Raw genomic sequence first — 16136 nt, 5'->3', positions numbered from 1 at the left:
TCTTCAGATTGTTACGACATATTATGTACCCTGACATCTTTAGAGTATGTGCAGTGCTCCGGGCCATGGCTTCACATCCTTCAGCTTTCCTGGCCCTGCTTCTTGAGACTGGAACTTAAAAGTTAGCTGAGGCCAGTTCATATACATCAGTGGATCTGGCCATTGACACTGAGGTGCTTTAGCAACCTTGACATATTAATTTTGAGAAAGAACTTGCATTTATATAGCACCTTTCACAACCTCAGGACGTCCCAAAGTGCCTTACAGCCAATGAAATACTGTCACTATTGTAATGTAGGACACGTGGCAGCCAATTTGTGCACAGCAAGGTCCCACAAACAGCAATGTGATAAATGACCAGATAAATCTGTTTTTAGTGGTGTTCGTCAAGGAATATATGTTGGCCAGGACACCAGGAGAACTCCCCAGTGCCATAAGGTCTTTTACATCCACTTGAAAAGGCAATAGTAGCTTTCGTTTAATGTTGCACCTGAAAGGCAGCACCTCTCACAGTACAGCACTCCCTCAGTACTGCACTGAAGTGTCAGCCTAGATTATCTGCTCAAGTTTCTGGAGTGGGGCTTGAACCCCACAACCTTCTGACTGAGAGGCGAGAGTGCTACCACTGAGCCAGGGCTGACACCCTAATTTAGCTCTGTCATTCTGTCGGGTTTGGAAACTCCTTTCGGATAATTTGCTCAATTGTGTTGTCAGCACTCTTCAGTTTAAAGAACTGCAGTTAGGTCTTAAACTGGTTAGAGTTAGTAAAGACAGACCTTTAAATCTTGAACTGTTGCCTTCCATGTATATTTTCACAATGAGTATCTTTGTTACAGTAATTGCCATTTGCCTTAGTACTGTTTTTCGGAACTAAAGCTAACTTCTGGGCTTCTTGTCAGTCTAATTGCAACTCTTCCCAGCAGCTTGATTGCCCATGTTCCAGTAATGAGTGTCAAGGGGTGGGTGGAGGAGCGGGGGAGGGGGTTGGGTGATGCACTGGTTTCGAATACAGCTTTTTCATCACTGTGACCTGTGTTTAAATCTAGTCCAGACTGATGGGTTGAAGACCTCCACTCATGATTAATTAGAGTCCTACTTGAAAAGTGGAGTCTTTAGTGGGTGTAAGTTGACAATTAATCTGAATTTCGGTACTTTTTGGCATTAGCTTGGCAGCCTCACTTGGGCCTGGTATGCTATGGATGGCTGGCATGAGAATGGTGTATTCTTGTGAGGTTGGGATTAAACCATATTGTTGAGGCACAGTAGTGGGAGTTTTACCCTGTATCTAACCTGTGGTACATTTGACATGGTGCTAACGTACTGCATCAGATAGCTTGCACCCCTATCTATATGGGGAACTTTGATTAAACTGACTATCTCATCTCCATCACAAGCTCTTTTCAAAATGGAAAATCTATGAGATGCTAGGAGGAGCTAGCAACCGTTGGTTACATGTTTTTATTGTGTGTGTGTGTGTGTGTGTGTGTGTGTGTGTGTGAGAGATACTGTTGAATATTTTAATGTGTAACAATAACAGTGCAGAATTTACAGATCTATAAAAAACACTGACAGTTGGCTATTTTCAGTGAAGTGATCAGACTGGCACGTCTTGAAAGGGAGGCTCTGACAAAGGGCGAGGTACAGCGAGCGGAATACTATTCGATTTTGCTTCTAATATCATGCAGCACAAGTACAGCTCATTATTATCCTGTATAATGAGGGCTGCAGAGCTGTGTTCAGTGAGCTGCAGGAAGCTTAGTACTAAATTCACTATTACAGGCACGTTAATGGGCACCACACTGTCATGGCTGACAGGAGGAAAGGACCCTACTTAGCTGTCTTTGACACTATTGAGAAAAATGAATGTCCCGTGGGTATGATAAACTACTTGGGTCAGACAGACAAGCTTGCATTTATACGGTGCCTTATCATGACTGTCAGAATCATCTGTGTTTCACATACGATGAATTACTTTGAGGCGCAGTCACTGTTGTAAGACAAGTGAATGCAGCAGCCATCTTGCATGTGACGAGTAGGTTTGCCAAACTTCCAGGATTGTCCTGGAGCCTCCAGGAATTTTAAGATTAATCTCCAGGGCTCTGCTGTGAGCAACCCGGGAGAAAAATTATAGGAGCATTAAAAAAAATTGTGTGCTTTTTTTTCATTTTCTTTGAACATTTTTGCTTTATTAGTTATAAAAATACTGGAAATGGGGGGGGGGGGGGGGGGGGAAAGGCTATTTGACTGACAGTCAAGTTATCCAATCTGTTCGTTTTCCAATTGGTGTGGGAAGGTGGTGCCCAGTGAGGATTGATGTGACGGGCGACCAATCGCGAGAGAATGGGGGCGGGCTTGATGGAGGCTGGAGGTCATGTGATTAAACCTCCAGGTATATGTCCAACTAGAGTTAGCAACCTTAACGACAAGAGATCGCAAACAACATTGAGGTGAATGGACACTTAATCTGTTGTTGATGGTGCCAGTTGAGGGGGTGGAGAATGCTAGCCTGAACTCCAAGGAAAACTCCTTCTTCTTCAAATAATGCCACCATCTTTAATGTCCACCTGAAAAGGCAGATGTGACTTCGGTTTAAAGCCTCAAGATGGCTCAGGACCTAATGGTATGAATTAGTGCGTGTATTGGGGATATAATTGCTTGTCGTTCAGTTTTACCTCGTGCAGAAAGGGTTTCTAACGCGGTAGATATCCAGATTTTGCACACGCCCCCTAGTGAAGACGCGCGTGTAGATCTGGAAATCATTTTGATGAACGAGCAGCTAAGAGCTGAATTTAACTTCTAACATTTCTATTTCCGTACCAGTTCTCTGGAAATTAGCATTTCCATCCGATTAAAGAAAAGAGTGGGGATCTCGGTTTCTCAACCCCTCTTTCTTTTTAGTGGGTGACAGACGTGCAGAAACCTATCCTGATGTTTAAGAACCTCTAAACCAAGCTACTGAGAAATCCACAGATGCAGAATTCTGTTTGCCAGACACAAGAGTACATTCTCTCCCAATAGGCGAGCACACCACTTGCCTAGGTTCAGAGAGCTTAGGGGCAAGCTGACAGAGCCATTACACGGGGTAGTGCTGGAGTTTAACCAGCTAAAACTACACTGCTCACCATCGCTAAGTTGTTGCAAAGAAAGAAATCCAAGGACAGCTCACGGGTGTGATAACGGCACTGGCACATAGAGTGGACTCGACCATGGAATGCACAGGGCTGGCAAAATTCATTTGAATTGTTTGATTCCAAAGCTATGATTCTGATAACCACACTCAAATTTCTGTGCTCACAAGACATGGTTTCAAACCCAGAATATGCATAATTCACCATTTGGCTAAATGGAGTGGGGGTCATGCATTGATTGATGTATTAGGATGAGTGGGCCAGAGTCATCCTTGGTCAGAGATGGCTTGTGGGGAAGGGATGAGGTGCTGCAGTGTTACAGCAGCATCAGGCTCCTGTTTACAGCTGTAATGAGTGGCATTTCAGCTTGGATTGTTGAAACATTGAGGATCTGAAAGAAATTGGCAGGCTTGGAACGAGGAGTGACACAGTGGAAAGGAGGGTGTCCTCAGCTGATGATTATCCCACATTCGGTACAAGGGTGTTGCTCTGCTGATTGCCCAAATTAACTTTTCAGCTACTACTGTTTAGATCAGCTCCGTGAGCCAGAGGAGATTCTGACTGGAGTTGGCTTTAAATAATATTGTGACCACCAGTGATTGTGGGTTCTCGATGTTGGGAAGATTTTCTTTTTTATGAATGAGAAATTAAGATGCAGGTTGAGGGTCTTGACAATCTCTACATTCGCTAATTTCTCACGAGCAATAACATTTTTCTTTCCTCTGAAGTTACAGGAAGCAATTCTGCCCCGTGGATGGTGATTTTGTGCCAATAGGATTGCTATTTTTCCTCAGCGTGAAACCGGTCGGGCTGAGACCAGGGCCTGACGCGGGCTGAGACCAGGGCCTGACGCGGGCTGAGACCAGGGCCTGACGCGGGCTGAGACCAGGGCCTGACGCGGGCTGAGACCAGGGCCTGACGCGGGCTGAGACCAGGGCCTGACGCGGGCTGAGACCAGGGCCTGACGCGGGCTGAGACCAGGGCCTGACGCGGGCTGAGACCAGGGCCTGACGCGGGCTGAGACCAGGGCCTGACGCGGGCTGAGACCAGGGCCTGACGCGGGCTGAGACCAGGGCCTGACGCGGGCTGAGACCAGGGCCTGACGCGGGCTGAGACCAGGGCCTGACGCGGGCTGAGACCAGGGCCTGACGCGGGCTGAGACCAGGGCCTGACGCGGGCTGAGACCAGGGCCTGACGCGGGCTGAGACCAGGGCCTGACGCGGGCTGAGACCAGGGCCTGACGCGGGCTGAGACCAGGGCCTGACGCGGGCTGAGACCAGGGCCTGAGTTTGGATTATTGCTTTGCACCTGGTGAAAATTCAGTTAAAGCCTTAATAAGTAAGTTCTCCACCTCATGAGATGCAGGAGCACAAAGCGGGGCAACTGCCTTTTGCTTTTAAAATAGACATTCGCTGTGCAGACTTGGACTTTAGAAAATTCTAAAGTGTCGAGCTCAAAGCCAGACTGGTGGCAGTGCTACATCTGAGACTGCAGGAGACCTCTCTGTGTGACAGGGAATTAAGGAGCTGTCGGACAGTGATACCGTTCCTTCCCTCTGCTTTGCTTTTACCAACACTCACTCAGACTAGAGTGTCAGGTTGATCCCAACTCAATTCAGTGCAATGCTCTCTGGCTCTGTCTGATAACTGCCCCGCATGGTATTTTGGTGCCAATCTGATAGAGTTGCTTGATAGTACAGTACATTAGCATGTCGTAAAGTATCATGGCACGACTTTGATTTCCATCCTACTTGAGTTTGTGGCTTTAGCTGAAGGCTCCCTGCAGTGAGTAAAAGCTTTCCCTGAAGAACGGAAGAGTTAACATGTGTTGCTTAAATTCACTATTTATAGCACAATACTCCCAGGCACAATACATTTGTACTAGTTTGGTAGGTGGAGGAGGGAGATGGTGAACACCTCACTAATGTTTTCAGCCCCTGTGCCACCCATTCTGCCACTTCAGAACGCCATATAGGTGGCACATTAGCATATTTTTTTAAAACAAAGAACTTGCATTTATATAGCGCCTTTCAAACCTCAGGACGTCCCAAAGCGTTTCACAGCCATTGAACTACTTTTGAAGTGTAGACACTGTTGTAGGAAATGTGTGGCAACCAACTTTTGCACTGGTGATTATGAAAGCACTTTAGTGAACAAATGTAGCACCTGGTGCGGTACTGAACCATACAGACCAGGGCACTCCTAGACTGTATCCATGGTTTGTACTGAGTTAACTGTTCTCAACCATGGCAGCAGGTGAGGACACTACAATTGGCTTTAACATCCTTGGACTAAGGATGGGAAAAATGGTCCCGGGTTCCCGTTCCTGATAAGCGGGGGAGTGCTTGGCCTTCCCTTGGCAACTGGCCACTGTGCCATGGGACCTCACCGATGGACAAGTTGGGGGGAGGAGGGGCACCTGAGTCCCATTACTCTGTACTGATTCATTGCTTGAAAGTGACCCCTCAGTAAGACCACATTAGAAGAAACATTGGATTTTTAATAAACTCATGACTAATTTCTTGTTGTGAATTATGCACAATTCTGAGCCTGAATAGAATGCCCCTTTAAAAAATATCAGCAAAGCGTACACTTTTCAAAGCTTCAAAGGAAAATCATAATTGTGGGGAATCTGAAATAAAAACAAAAATACTGAAAACACAATAGGACTTTCAAGACTGTATTTTTGACAATATTCTGATGCCTGTTTTATCATTTTTTTAAAATCCAGGTTGAATTCACTCTGTGGTTGTTCCTAAGAATGAGGTTTTACTCTTGTTGATAAGGGATGCATTTTAGATGCAGTTTTTCCTCAACAGGGCATTGTTTAAAGTATGAATTGTTAATCAGTGACATGCCCATGAAGCTAGAATTTCATCTGCAGTTGTCGTCACATTTCAAAAATCCTCACTGACATTCCTCTGACTTTATACCAGAGCAACCCATTTAATCGCAAATCCCACAATTGAATATAAATTAAAACAACACAAAACACTTAACCATTATAAATCTGATAATGAGAAGATGTCAGGGTGTGAAAGATCAGCCTTGTAGCTCGTACTGTTCAGGTGAAATTAAACAATGCGCTGATGATATTCAGTCAGCTGAATGTACTCAGATCAAGAATACGCACTAGAATGTTGATGGATCAGTGTTTTTTTATTTATTTTTTTCTGTTCCATTTCTCTTCATTAAGGCTTGTGCCAGAAGGGTGAGCTGAAGACCTGCTGCCAGACCCTCACCAATGTTGCACGATATCTGACCACTGCTACGTGTTCCTTAATAGCAGGGGTGGGAAGTACCACTTGGTTACTCCCCAAGATTCAGATCAAGGACTATCTGTAGGGAATGATCAGTGTGTCCCTCTGTCTTATGCCACTGAGAATGAATGGGAAGGGATTTGATCCATTGGAATGCTATACAGTGGGAGTGATTAGGAAAAGGGTTTGATCTATCAGAATTCTATACAGTGGGAGTGAAGGGGAAGGGGTTTGATCTATTGGAATTCTACACAGTGGGAGTGAAGGGGAAGGGGTTTGATCTATCGGAATTCTACACAGTGGGAGTGAAGGGGAAGGGGTTTGATCTATCGGAATTCTACACAGTGGGAGTAAAGGGGAAGGGGTTTGATCTATTGGAATTCTATACAGTGGGAGTGAATGGAAGGGATTTGATACAATGGATGAAGTATGTCTCTAACTGGACCTGACCCTCATTTTCAGACCTTAATTGAGGAAAATGAGCGTGACTGTAAAATTAGTGTCTACAGAAGTGTTGCTGGGTCCAGACATGCGAGTCGGTCCTGTGCCCTGATGTGTTTTTTTGGGGGATTAATATCTTGTTTTTATTCTGCATCGTTCTGTGTGTAAATTTCCCCCCCATTAGGCATAATCTCTTAGTTAAAAAAAAACCCAGAGTGTTTTGGTGTCTCTCACTGCAGTCAGCCTTGTGAGGTAAATTAGCAGGGAATCTGCATATACAGATTGATAATTGCAAGACGGGTGTCTCGTTTGTAATTTATTAGTTTCTATTATTGCGGGTTGCCACGGCAACGCCTTGCAGCCAGGGCGACGAGAGAGATGTTAGATATGCGATGATGAAGCTTCTAGCCCCAACAAATTGAGATGCACATTTTTATCAGCAATTTTCTGAAATAATAAGTAGGAATTTAATGAGATGTAAATCTGTCCTATGGCTGCCACTGCTCGTGTTTTTTTTTCCCTTTTTTTTTGCCTTTTTGCAGCGATCTCATTAGAATGCGTTGTACAGGAGAGTAATGAGGATTAAGTTAATCAGCAAGATATGAGGATAAAGTCAAAAAAATGCCTCAAGTGTACATAAAGGGAGGGGTGGGGGGGGCGGTGGTTGGGGAATCAGTAGTGGAAAGTTTACCTCCCAGCTAAATGTCAGTCAGGGACAACCTGAGTGTTTTTTTCCCGTTCCTGGTCGGATGCGAATGGTTTTTGCACAGCGATGCTACAGGTTCCTCAAATATGAACATATGCGAAATGACAGACAGGGAAAGATCCACTGGTCCATCCGGCCTGTGATGCTTTATGTGATGCATTTTGTATCACAGCACGTACACTCCCCACCCCATGGCCATGAATCTCCCAGGAGAGGTGAATCACTGGATTAAAAACCCAGTGTAACGCCTCTCTGTCCAAAACAGTTCATAGCTTGAGGCCGTGTCCAAGTATTTTTATCTATCCAACCTACCTACCTACCAACCTAACCACCCACCCCTCCATCAAAAGGGCTCGAGCCTCTCACGAAGGACATCGGGAAGATGGCACAATCGCACTTCCTGCTATCCAGCCAAAGTCTCAATTGCCCCCCTCCATGAGTGTAGGCAGACTATTCTACTATGGAGGATGTCACACTTATTCCCACCCAGTGTCTAACTTTCCAGCAGGAGTCACTGGCTAGGAGTGGGAAGCCTGGCTGAATTTTTGCCTTCCTTAGCGTGCCAGAAAATGTATGTTTTCTACAACTTTCACAGAGAAATTTGAATAATAAAACGCTGAATGATTTAAATTAAGATTTTGAGGGACACTGACAGACGAAAACTCGCCTGTGATAACGCAACAAGACCTCCTAACATCGCATTACTCACTCTGCCTGGTGCCCACAATGAAAGGAATCAGGCGTCCGCTCATATTGGCTAACCTGCTACGCAAAGGACAAATGTGAAGTGGATGGAGGAGAGGGGGGCTACGCTCATCATTTGATGTAAACAAGAGTTTAATTTCAAAGCGAGATGGTGGAATGTACCCCAAGCCCACGTTCCATGTGCGTATTTATCAGCTTTGGACAATTGCCGACCCTCCTCAGAGATGGACGTTCAGTGTTAAGATTAGGACAGCCCCCCATGCCCAGAGAAAACACTATTATAGAAAAAGAGACTTGCATTTACGACCTCCCAAGGGGTTTTACAGCCAATGAAGTACTTTCTGAAGTGTCGTCACTATTGTAATATAGGGAAACGCAGCAGTCAATCTCCTCACAGCAAGTCCCACAAACAGCAATGTGATAGTGATCAGTTCTAATGATGTTGGTTGAGGGATAGATATTAGCCAGGACACCGGGGAGAACTCCCCTGCTCTTCTTCAAATAGTGCCATGGGATAATTCATGTCCACCTGAGAGGGCAGATGGGGTGTCGATTTAACGTCTCATCCTAAGGATGGCACCTCAGACAGTGCAGCACTCCCTCAGTACTTACTGGAGTGTCAGCCTAGATTTTATGCTCAAGTACCTGGAGTGGTACTTGGACTCACAACCTTCTGATTCAGAGACAAGATAACTACCACTCAGCCACAGATGCACTTGAAGAGACTCCAGTCCTATCACTCTATGGCACAGAGACCTTTAAGCCTTCCTTGAACCTTTGCAAGTATTAAGTACATCTTTAGAGCTTGAATTTATACATCATCTTATCACATCCTCAGGACATCCCAAAGCGCTTCAGGGTCAATGGATTACTTTTAAAGTGTAGCTCCTGTTACGTAGGTGAATGTTTCAGCCAAGTTGCGCACAGCAAACAGCAAATGAGATGAATGACCTGGTAGTCTTTTTTTCTTCGGTGGTGTTATGAGGGAGGAACGTTGGCCACTAACTAGCATTTATATAATGTTGTTATGAAGGCAGTGCGGCCAACTTGTTCGCAGCAAGGTCCTACAAACATCGAATGAATACTTTGATATTTTGGTGGTATTGGTTGACCAGGACACCGGGAGAACTCCCTGCTCTTCTTGGAGCAGTGTCACGAGATGTTTTTTACATCCGCCCGAAAAGGCAGACGGGGGCCTCGGTTTAAGGTCTCACCCGAAGGATGGCCCCTCTGCGAGTGCAGCACTCCCTCTGAACTGCACTGAAATGTCAGCCTAGATTATGCGCTCAAGTTCTGCGGTGAGAACTTGAACCCACAACCTGCTAAGATGAGAGAGCGAGCGAAGCTGATGCCTTGTAGTTAGGGAAGGTTCATATCATTCCAAGGGATTGGAACTTTAGCTGGTCATCCAATTTACTGGATTTTGGTTGTTGGGATTAGTTGTAAACTATGCTATTTATTTGCATATGCCCTCAATAAATTCATTAATTTATCCATTAAAAGATTTTCTACTTAAAATGATACATGTTTGCTCTGATACATAGTTCGAGCCTGAGCAACTGCACCTGGGTGTGTGAAAGGATGGAAACTCTTGAATACGCACTGAATATATTTTGTATCGATATATTAAAATAATTTTCCATATAACAAATGATACATTTCAATTGTGTTTCTGAATTTGATTATTGCTTTGTATACCTGGAATATTAAATAAATAACACAAATAATTCTGATAAATCAACGTGAAAGCCAAGCACATGAAAGCATCTCTTTAGAATGTGGTATACGATATTATTAATTATTTTCAGTCTTATTGGGATCTCTTATAAGATGGCCACATTGTAATTTATATTTTCGGACTTTGATTTTACAGGTTTTTTTTAAACGTTGTAGGGATTTTCTTCCCATCTTGAAGGTGTTCCTAAAGAAAGCAGGTTTCATTGGTTTCCTATTCTACATGAAACTGGGAATTCAGTGTTTAACAAAGTACCAAATAAGCAGGTTCATCACAGCTGCAAAAGGCTTCCCACCATCAGTTCTCTTTCTTAAACTTGTGCCTTCAATCTTTCTCGATGTTAAATGATTGCAAGGCCATAAACCAGGCTGGCACTAACTATCAAATAAGTGCAGCAAAAATAGTGTTTGCAGTACTTCCAGTTTCATAAGTAGGCCGAGATGTGGTTCCAATTTAATTTGAAATTGAAGAATGAATTTCTGATCACCGTGTAATATTTAATCTTCCTGCTGTAATCTCTCTCCCGAGACCACTTCTTCTATAACAGCTCAAAGATCCCAATGCCATTAATTGTTTTATAGTAAACTCATGACCTTTGCTGCAGATTTGAAGTTATCGTTCAAGTATAATGTGCCTCGCTGAGTATGTGGCGTTTTCAGTGATTAACAAGTACAGTGGATCCTGCTGCCTTTTTGTACTATTTGTCCGCAGGATATGGGTGACACTGGCAAGGCAGTATTTTTGGCGAACGCCAAATTGCCCATCGCCCAGTTGCCCTGAGAATGAGAATAGAGTGTTCCCCTTGGATTGCATAGAAATTAGAAAACAGAAAGAGGTCGTTCAGCTCAACCAGTCCATGTTGATGTTTATCCTCCACACGAGTTGTCCTAATCCCATGTGCCCATCCTGACCCCATATTCCTTTATTCCCTTTCCTTCAACCACCTATCTAACCTGTTCTTAAATGTTGACATGGTCTCTGCTTCAGTCACTAACTCTGTTAGTACAATCCACAGCCTCACAACCCTCTACGTTTAAAAAAAATATCCCCTGCTCTCTGTCCTAAATCTCTTACATTTAATCTTTTATCTATGCTGTCTTGTTCTAGTCTTGTCAACCACTGGAAACAATTTGTTCCTATCTACTCTGTTCCATGACTTCATAACTTTAAACACTACTGTCAAATCGCCCATTAATCCTCCCTGTTCTAACAAAAACAACCCCAATTTTTCAAGTATTTCTTTGTATTTCTATTTCCTCATACCAGGCAGCATCCTGGTGAATCTGGGCTGTACTCTGTCTATTGCCTCAATATCTTTCCTGTAGTGTGGAACCCAAAACTGCACGCAGTACTCCAGCTGTGGTCTTACTAAGGTTTATATAGGTTCAACATCACATCTCAACTTTTATATTCTGTATCTATTGCCATAAAACCTTGTGCTGTTGGTGTGCTAATGGTGGTATTGGGAGGGTAATTCCTGGATTTTGACCCAGCGATAATAAAGGAATGGCGATATGTATAAGGGTGACGTGTGAGTTGGAGGCGATGAGAAATATCGGCCCCGATATTTATGGGGAAGTGGGGAGAGTGCAGGTGAGGCTGAAAACGGCCGATACACATGGCAAGACCAGGGATGTGGAGGTCCTGCTGATCTTAACTCCTTAGCATTTTGTAGCTCTACCTCTCGCCCAACCACCTGCCAAATGGACAGCCTTGCCAGTGGGCAGGAGGGAACACCAGGGGCAGGAGGTCAAAACCGGAGACCTTGGGGACGGTCCCCCTCAATCGGGGAAGGTTGCCAATCAGGAGGGCTGGCAGGAGATGGGTAATCGGGTGGGCTCGGGGGAGATCGGTAAACGGGAGGGCTCGGGGGAGGCTGGAGATCAGGGCTCGGGGGAGGCTGGGGATCAGGGCTGAGGGAGGCAATAGCTTCATTGAGGGGTCTGGGAGCAGTCCTCCTGGCCCACAAGGAATGCTGAAAGAGCCACTTAACTTGGGAAGCCGGCAATTCTCACCTCCATTTCACTGCCGAGTTTCCCGATGCCTGGGAAGCCCGTGCAGCAGCTGTTAACTTCAAATTGGGCTCCCAATTGTACTAGAGGTGCCCGATTTAAATATGTAAATAAGTGTCCTGCCTCTCCATGGTGGGATACTCGTCTGCCCCGATATCCACCACTGTTAAAATGGTGGTGGGTTCGTGCGCAGTGGGTTGGGGTTGTGTTTCGTGCATTTCACTTTTAAACGCTCCCTGACCTGCCTGTCGTGGGGGGACTTAATATCAAGGCCATCATCTCATAGAAATGGGCATTCCTCTCTGAAAGACTGAAAACCTGATTTTAACCCCCAACTCGTTGGGAATGGTGTGGGTTGGGGGGTAAAGATAACGGGGGGTTGGGAGTTCGTGCCACATTCACAATGCGTTCCGGCCTCCCACACCCCCTCAAATCATAGCTTTAAGTGTCAGCCATAGCTCAGTGGGTCGCACTCTTGAGTCAGAGGTTGTGGGTTCAAGTCCCACTCCAGAGATTTGAGCACAGAATCTAGTCTGACACTTCAGTACAGTACTGAGGGAGTGCTGCACTGTCGGAGGAGCCGTGTTTCCAATCAGACGTAAACCGAGGCCCCGTCTCCCCTCTCAGGTAAATGTAAAAGACCCCATGGCACGATTCAAAGAAAAGTGGGGGACTTCTCCCCAGTGTACTGCTCAACATTTATCCCTCAGCCAACATCACTAAAACAGATTATCTGGGTCATTATCTCATTGCAGTTTGTGGGTCTTTGCTGTGCGTAAATTGCCTGTCGCGCTTTCCAACATCACTGCAATAACTGCACTTCAAAAGTACTTCATTGGCTGTAAAGCGCTTTGGCGTGTCATGAGATAGTGAAAGGCGCTACAGAAATGCAAGTTCTTTTCTTTTAACTTGCCTGCATTCAGGCTGCCCCAGAGGAATGGGGTCCTAATTTAAATGGCATCATTGGGCCGCACGTTCCCGCCAACTCCAGGTGGGAGTCACTATCGCAGCATTGGGGGCCGGGCGGATGGATCGCCGTCCACTTCAGCACCCCCCCGCCCCGCCCCCCCCCCCCCCCCCCCCCCGCACTCTCAGTTCCCGCCCCGAGGTAAATTCGGGGCTTAAGAACAGTAAGCAAGTCAACATTTTCTCCATTTGGGTGAAAAACAACACTAGTGACCATTTATGCACAAACTGACTCTCCCAACCCACCTCATCTGACCACACCCAACCTAAAGCTGTAGCACAGTGCCAGTAAGACTGACCTGACCCAAATAACCTACCGGAAACTGGAGCACTATGCGTTCAGAAACTGCAATGAGGTGAACGTGAAAAAGTTGATCTAAAGTTGCAGCACACTAGATAAAACCTGGAGCCCCAATCTTCTGGTCTGGTGCACAGATAATTATCAATAGTCGGAGCTCTATTGTTTGTTGCAGCTGTCCTGGCATTGATGTGTTTTCTTAAACCAGCCGGTATGATGGCCCTTTGCGGCTCAGACGGGAGTTTCTCTGGGATGTTGGTCGGGTGCCCTGTGTAAATCTGCGGATTCAGACCTTGCTCTTCATTCACCCTCACATTTCTTTTATTCTTTGCTTTTTGCTGTAGAGCTCTCCAGCCTCTCTGACGACGATAACCAACGCCGTCAACTCCCAGGGCATTGTGGTACCAACATCCGCACTACAACAAGGGAATGCTGCCATGGCAACACAGGTGGTAACAGGTAAGGACCGTTGATGAGTTTCAACAAGGGCTGGTCAGTTTAATATTTTTCTTCTTTCTTCTCCACCCCCTAAAATCCTCTCCCCACCCCCCCCCCCCCAGTGATTGAGAGATTGGGCACCCGGAGATGAGGTAGATCCCCAATCTTTCACCACGCCTGGAGATCAGAAACATGCCAGGATCATGCCACGTTGAATAGCCAACTCACCATCCTCTTGCTAGAGCCTTGGTAGATGGGAGGCGATCCCAGAGGGTGCCTCGGATGGGCTGGCAGTGGGATGGAGTTTTTCTGTGGGCCCAGGAGACGCAATCTTGGTCCTCTTGGCCCCATCAAAGAAAAAATGAAACATTTCCTGGGCTGCTTTCTGAGCGGCCTCCAGTGGTCTCTTTAAGGACCACCAGTTAGGCACGTGTTCCGTCCATCGGTAACTTGAAACTGCAGTCGGAGCCCTATGTACGTTGTAGGACCCTGATTTGCATATTACAAGTGACTGCCCACTTGAAGCAGGCAGATGTTCTGGCTGTCCATCTCAGGGGTGTGGAGTTTAATCTCAGAGGGAGTTTAGCTTCGAGGTATAGTTGGATAGGAGTTCTTTCCATATACTTAATACTATTTTTTAAAAATTCATTCTCGGGATATGGGCATCGCTGGCAAGACTGGCATTTATTGCCCATCCCTAGTTGCCCTGACAAAGTGGTGGTACAACTGAGTGACTTGCTAGGCCACTGCGGAGGGCAGTTAAGAGTCAACCACATCGGTGTGGGACTGGAGTCACATGTAGGCCAGACTGGGTAAGGACAGCAGGTTTCCTTCCCTAAAGGACATTGGTAATCCAGTTGGGTTTTCAGGAGAATCTAACAGCTTCATGGTCACTTTTACTGATACCAGCTTCTTATTTCCAGATTACATTGCATCATCCCACCTGCTGCCTTACCTGAGATCAGTCAAATTAGCACAGACCAGAGATCAAACCTAGGACCTGCTTTGTATATAAGGCTCAGCATCACATCAGGCAGTGGCTTTACCTAACATGCTTCGGGGAGTCTCCATTCCAGCTTTTAATCACACCTAATGATCTGTTATTTCTATGATGCATTATTATTATGGTCTGTATAAAATGAAAAACAAACTAATGAAAGAGTAGGGCTGTGGTGATGTTGATTGATGACTGTTGTATGTTGTCATATGCTTTACAGGAAATGCATTGATGGGGCTGGGGGGAGCCAAGTTGTAGGTCTGTATCACTGCATGTATTATAGGAGTTGTGAGGCTGTGAAAATCACTTGCAGGGTTCGTGGTCGAGGATTATATTGGATACGTGGATGAAGGAAAAACGGATGAAGGGATATGAGAAGATAAATGGAATTAGTACTATTTTCTCACGTGTAGGGTAAATGCCGACACGGACTGGATGGGCCGAACGGCCTGTTTCCGTATTGTAATGTCTAAATATTTCTGTGTGCAATGGGATTCACTCTTTAAGGGTATAATTTTGCAGTCTGTAACCTAGTGCTACAAATGCCAATCAGTCAATTGTTCAGCTGTGCCCTAGGGTCTGACCAGTGTAAGTATTACTGTGGATTTTAAGCTCATATTGTTAGTGCTGGGGAATGGAGCACTTTCCATTTCGGACACCCAGTCTCTTCATCAAGCATATGTAGTTAATTGTGTCCAATTTTAGTTCTTGCATTTGATGAAGATATCAAGGCTCTGGAGAGGATGCTGGGGAGTCCAGTTGGGATACTAAACCTTAGAGCTCTTAGTTGTGAGGATAGAGTTATTGGGGTATGAATTTGTCTTGAACGATAACGCAAAACGGGCAGTTACAAATCGGCATTCGATCAGAATCGAAACTGCTCGATTTCCTTCTCCATCCAGTGGATGGAATGTGCCACTGTCCAGGATGAATTTACACTCCATTTACTTTGGAGAAACACAAGCTTAAAGGGGATATGATTGAAGTTTTTAAAACCATGAAGAGTTAGGTTAGATGCCAGGATGACGTTCCTTTCACAGATATCACCCTATAGATTAAACCGCTGGCACATGTGTTGAGCAAAATGTTCCTTTAGTCCTTTAAAAAAGAACATGACAAGTTCTTGAGAGAAGAGGCATGTCTAATTATAGGTAGTAAGTTGCTAGTTAGTTGTGATTGTTGGGGAATGGGGAGACGATGGAGGTCAGTAAGGATAGGAGCAGGACTTGGTGAGGGGTAGGATGCTGGCAGTGAGGTTTGGACAAGTTGAAGCTCATGAACTACATTGTATCTGCGACTGTGGGGCCTTATCCCTCCTCGTCCTCTTTGACATCGCCACAATGTTCAACATACTGCATTGTCCCTCTTCCAATGCCTCTCTTCCATTGTCCAGCTCCAGGGGACTGCCCTTGAATGGTTCCATTGCTACCTACCTGACCACAACCAGTGGA

General features: G+C 45.4%; 1 protein-coding gene across 5 annotated transcripts in view; it reads left to right on the top strand.

Annotated features, from left to right (window-relative positions):
* pknox2 (pbx/knotted 1 homeobox 2) overlaps window positions 1-16136 on the top strand; it is a 343270-nt gene that overhangs the window by 280978 nt on the left and 46156 nt on the right. For all 5 annotated transcript variants that reach the window (XM_067971059.1, XM_067971057.1, XM_067971055.1 and 2 more), the window contains one exon: window positions 13595-13709. In XM_067971059.1, coding sequence (XP_067827160.1) covers window positions 13595-13709 — 115 coding nt within the window. The remainder of the gene's footprint in view (window positions 1-13594; window positions 13710-16136) is intronic.

The sequence above is a fragment of the Heptranchias perlo genome, chromosome 33, assembly GCF_035084215.1.
Source record: "Heptranchias perlo isolate sHepPer1 chromosome 33, sHepPer1.hap1, whole genome shotgun sequence".
NCBI classification, from domain to species: domain Eukaryota; kingdom Metazoa; phylum Chordata; class Chondrichthyes; order Hexanchiformes; family Hexanchidae; genus Heptranchias; species Heptranchias perlo.
The sequence above is the reverse complement of the archived record's forward strand: the minus strand, read 5'-3'. Positions and strand labels throughout refer to the sequence as shown.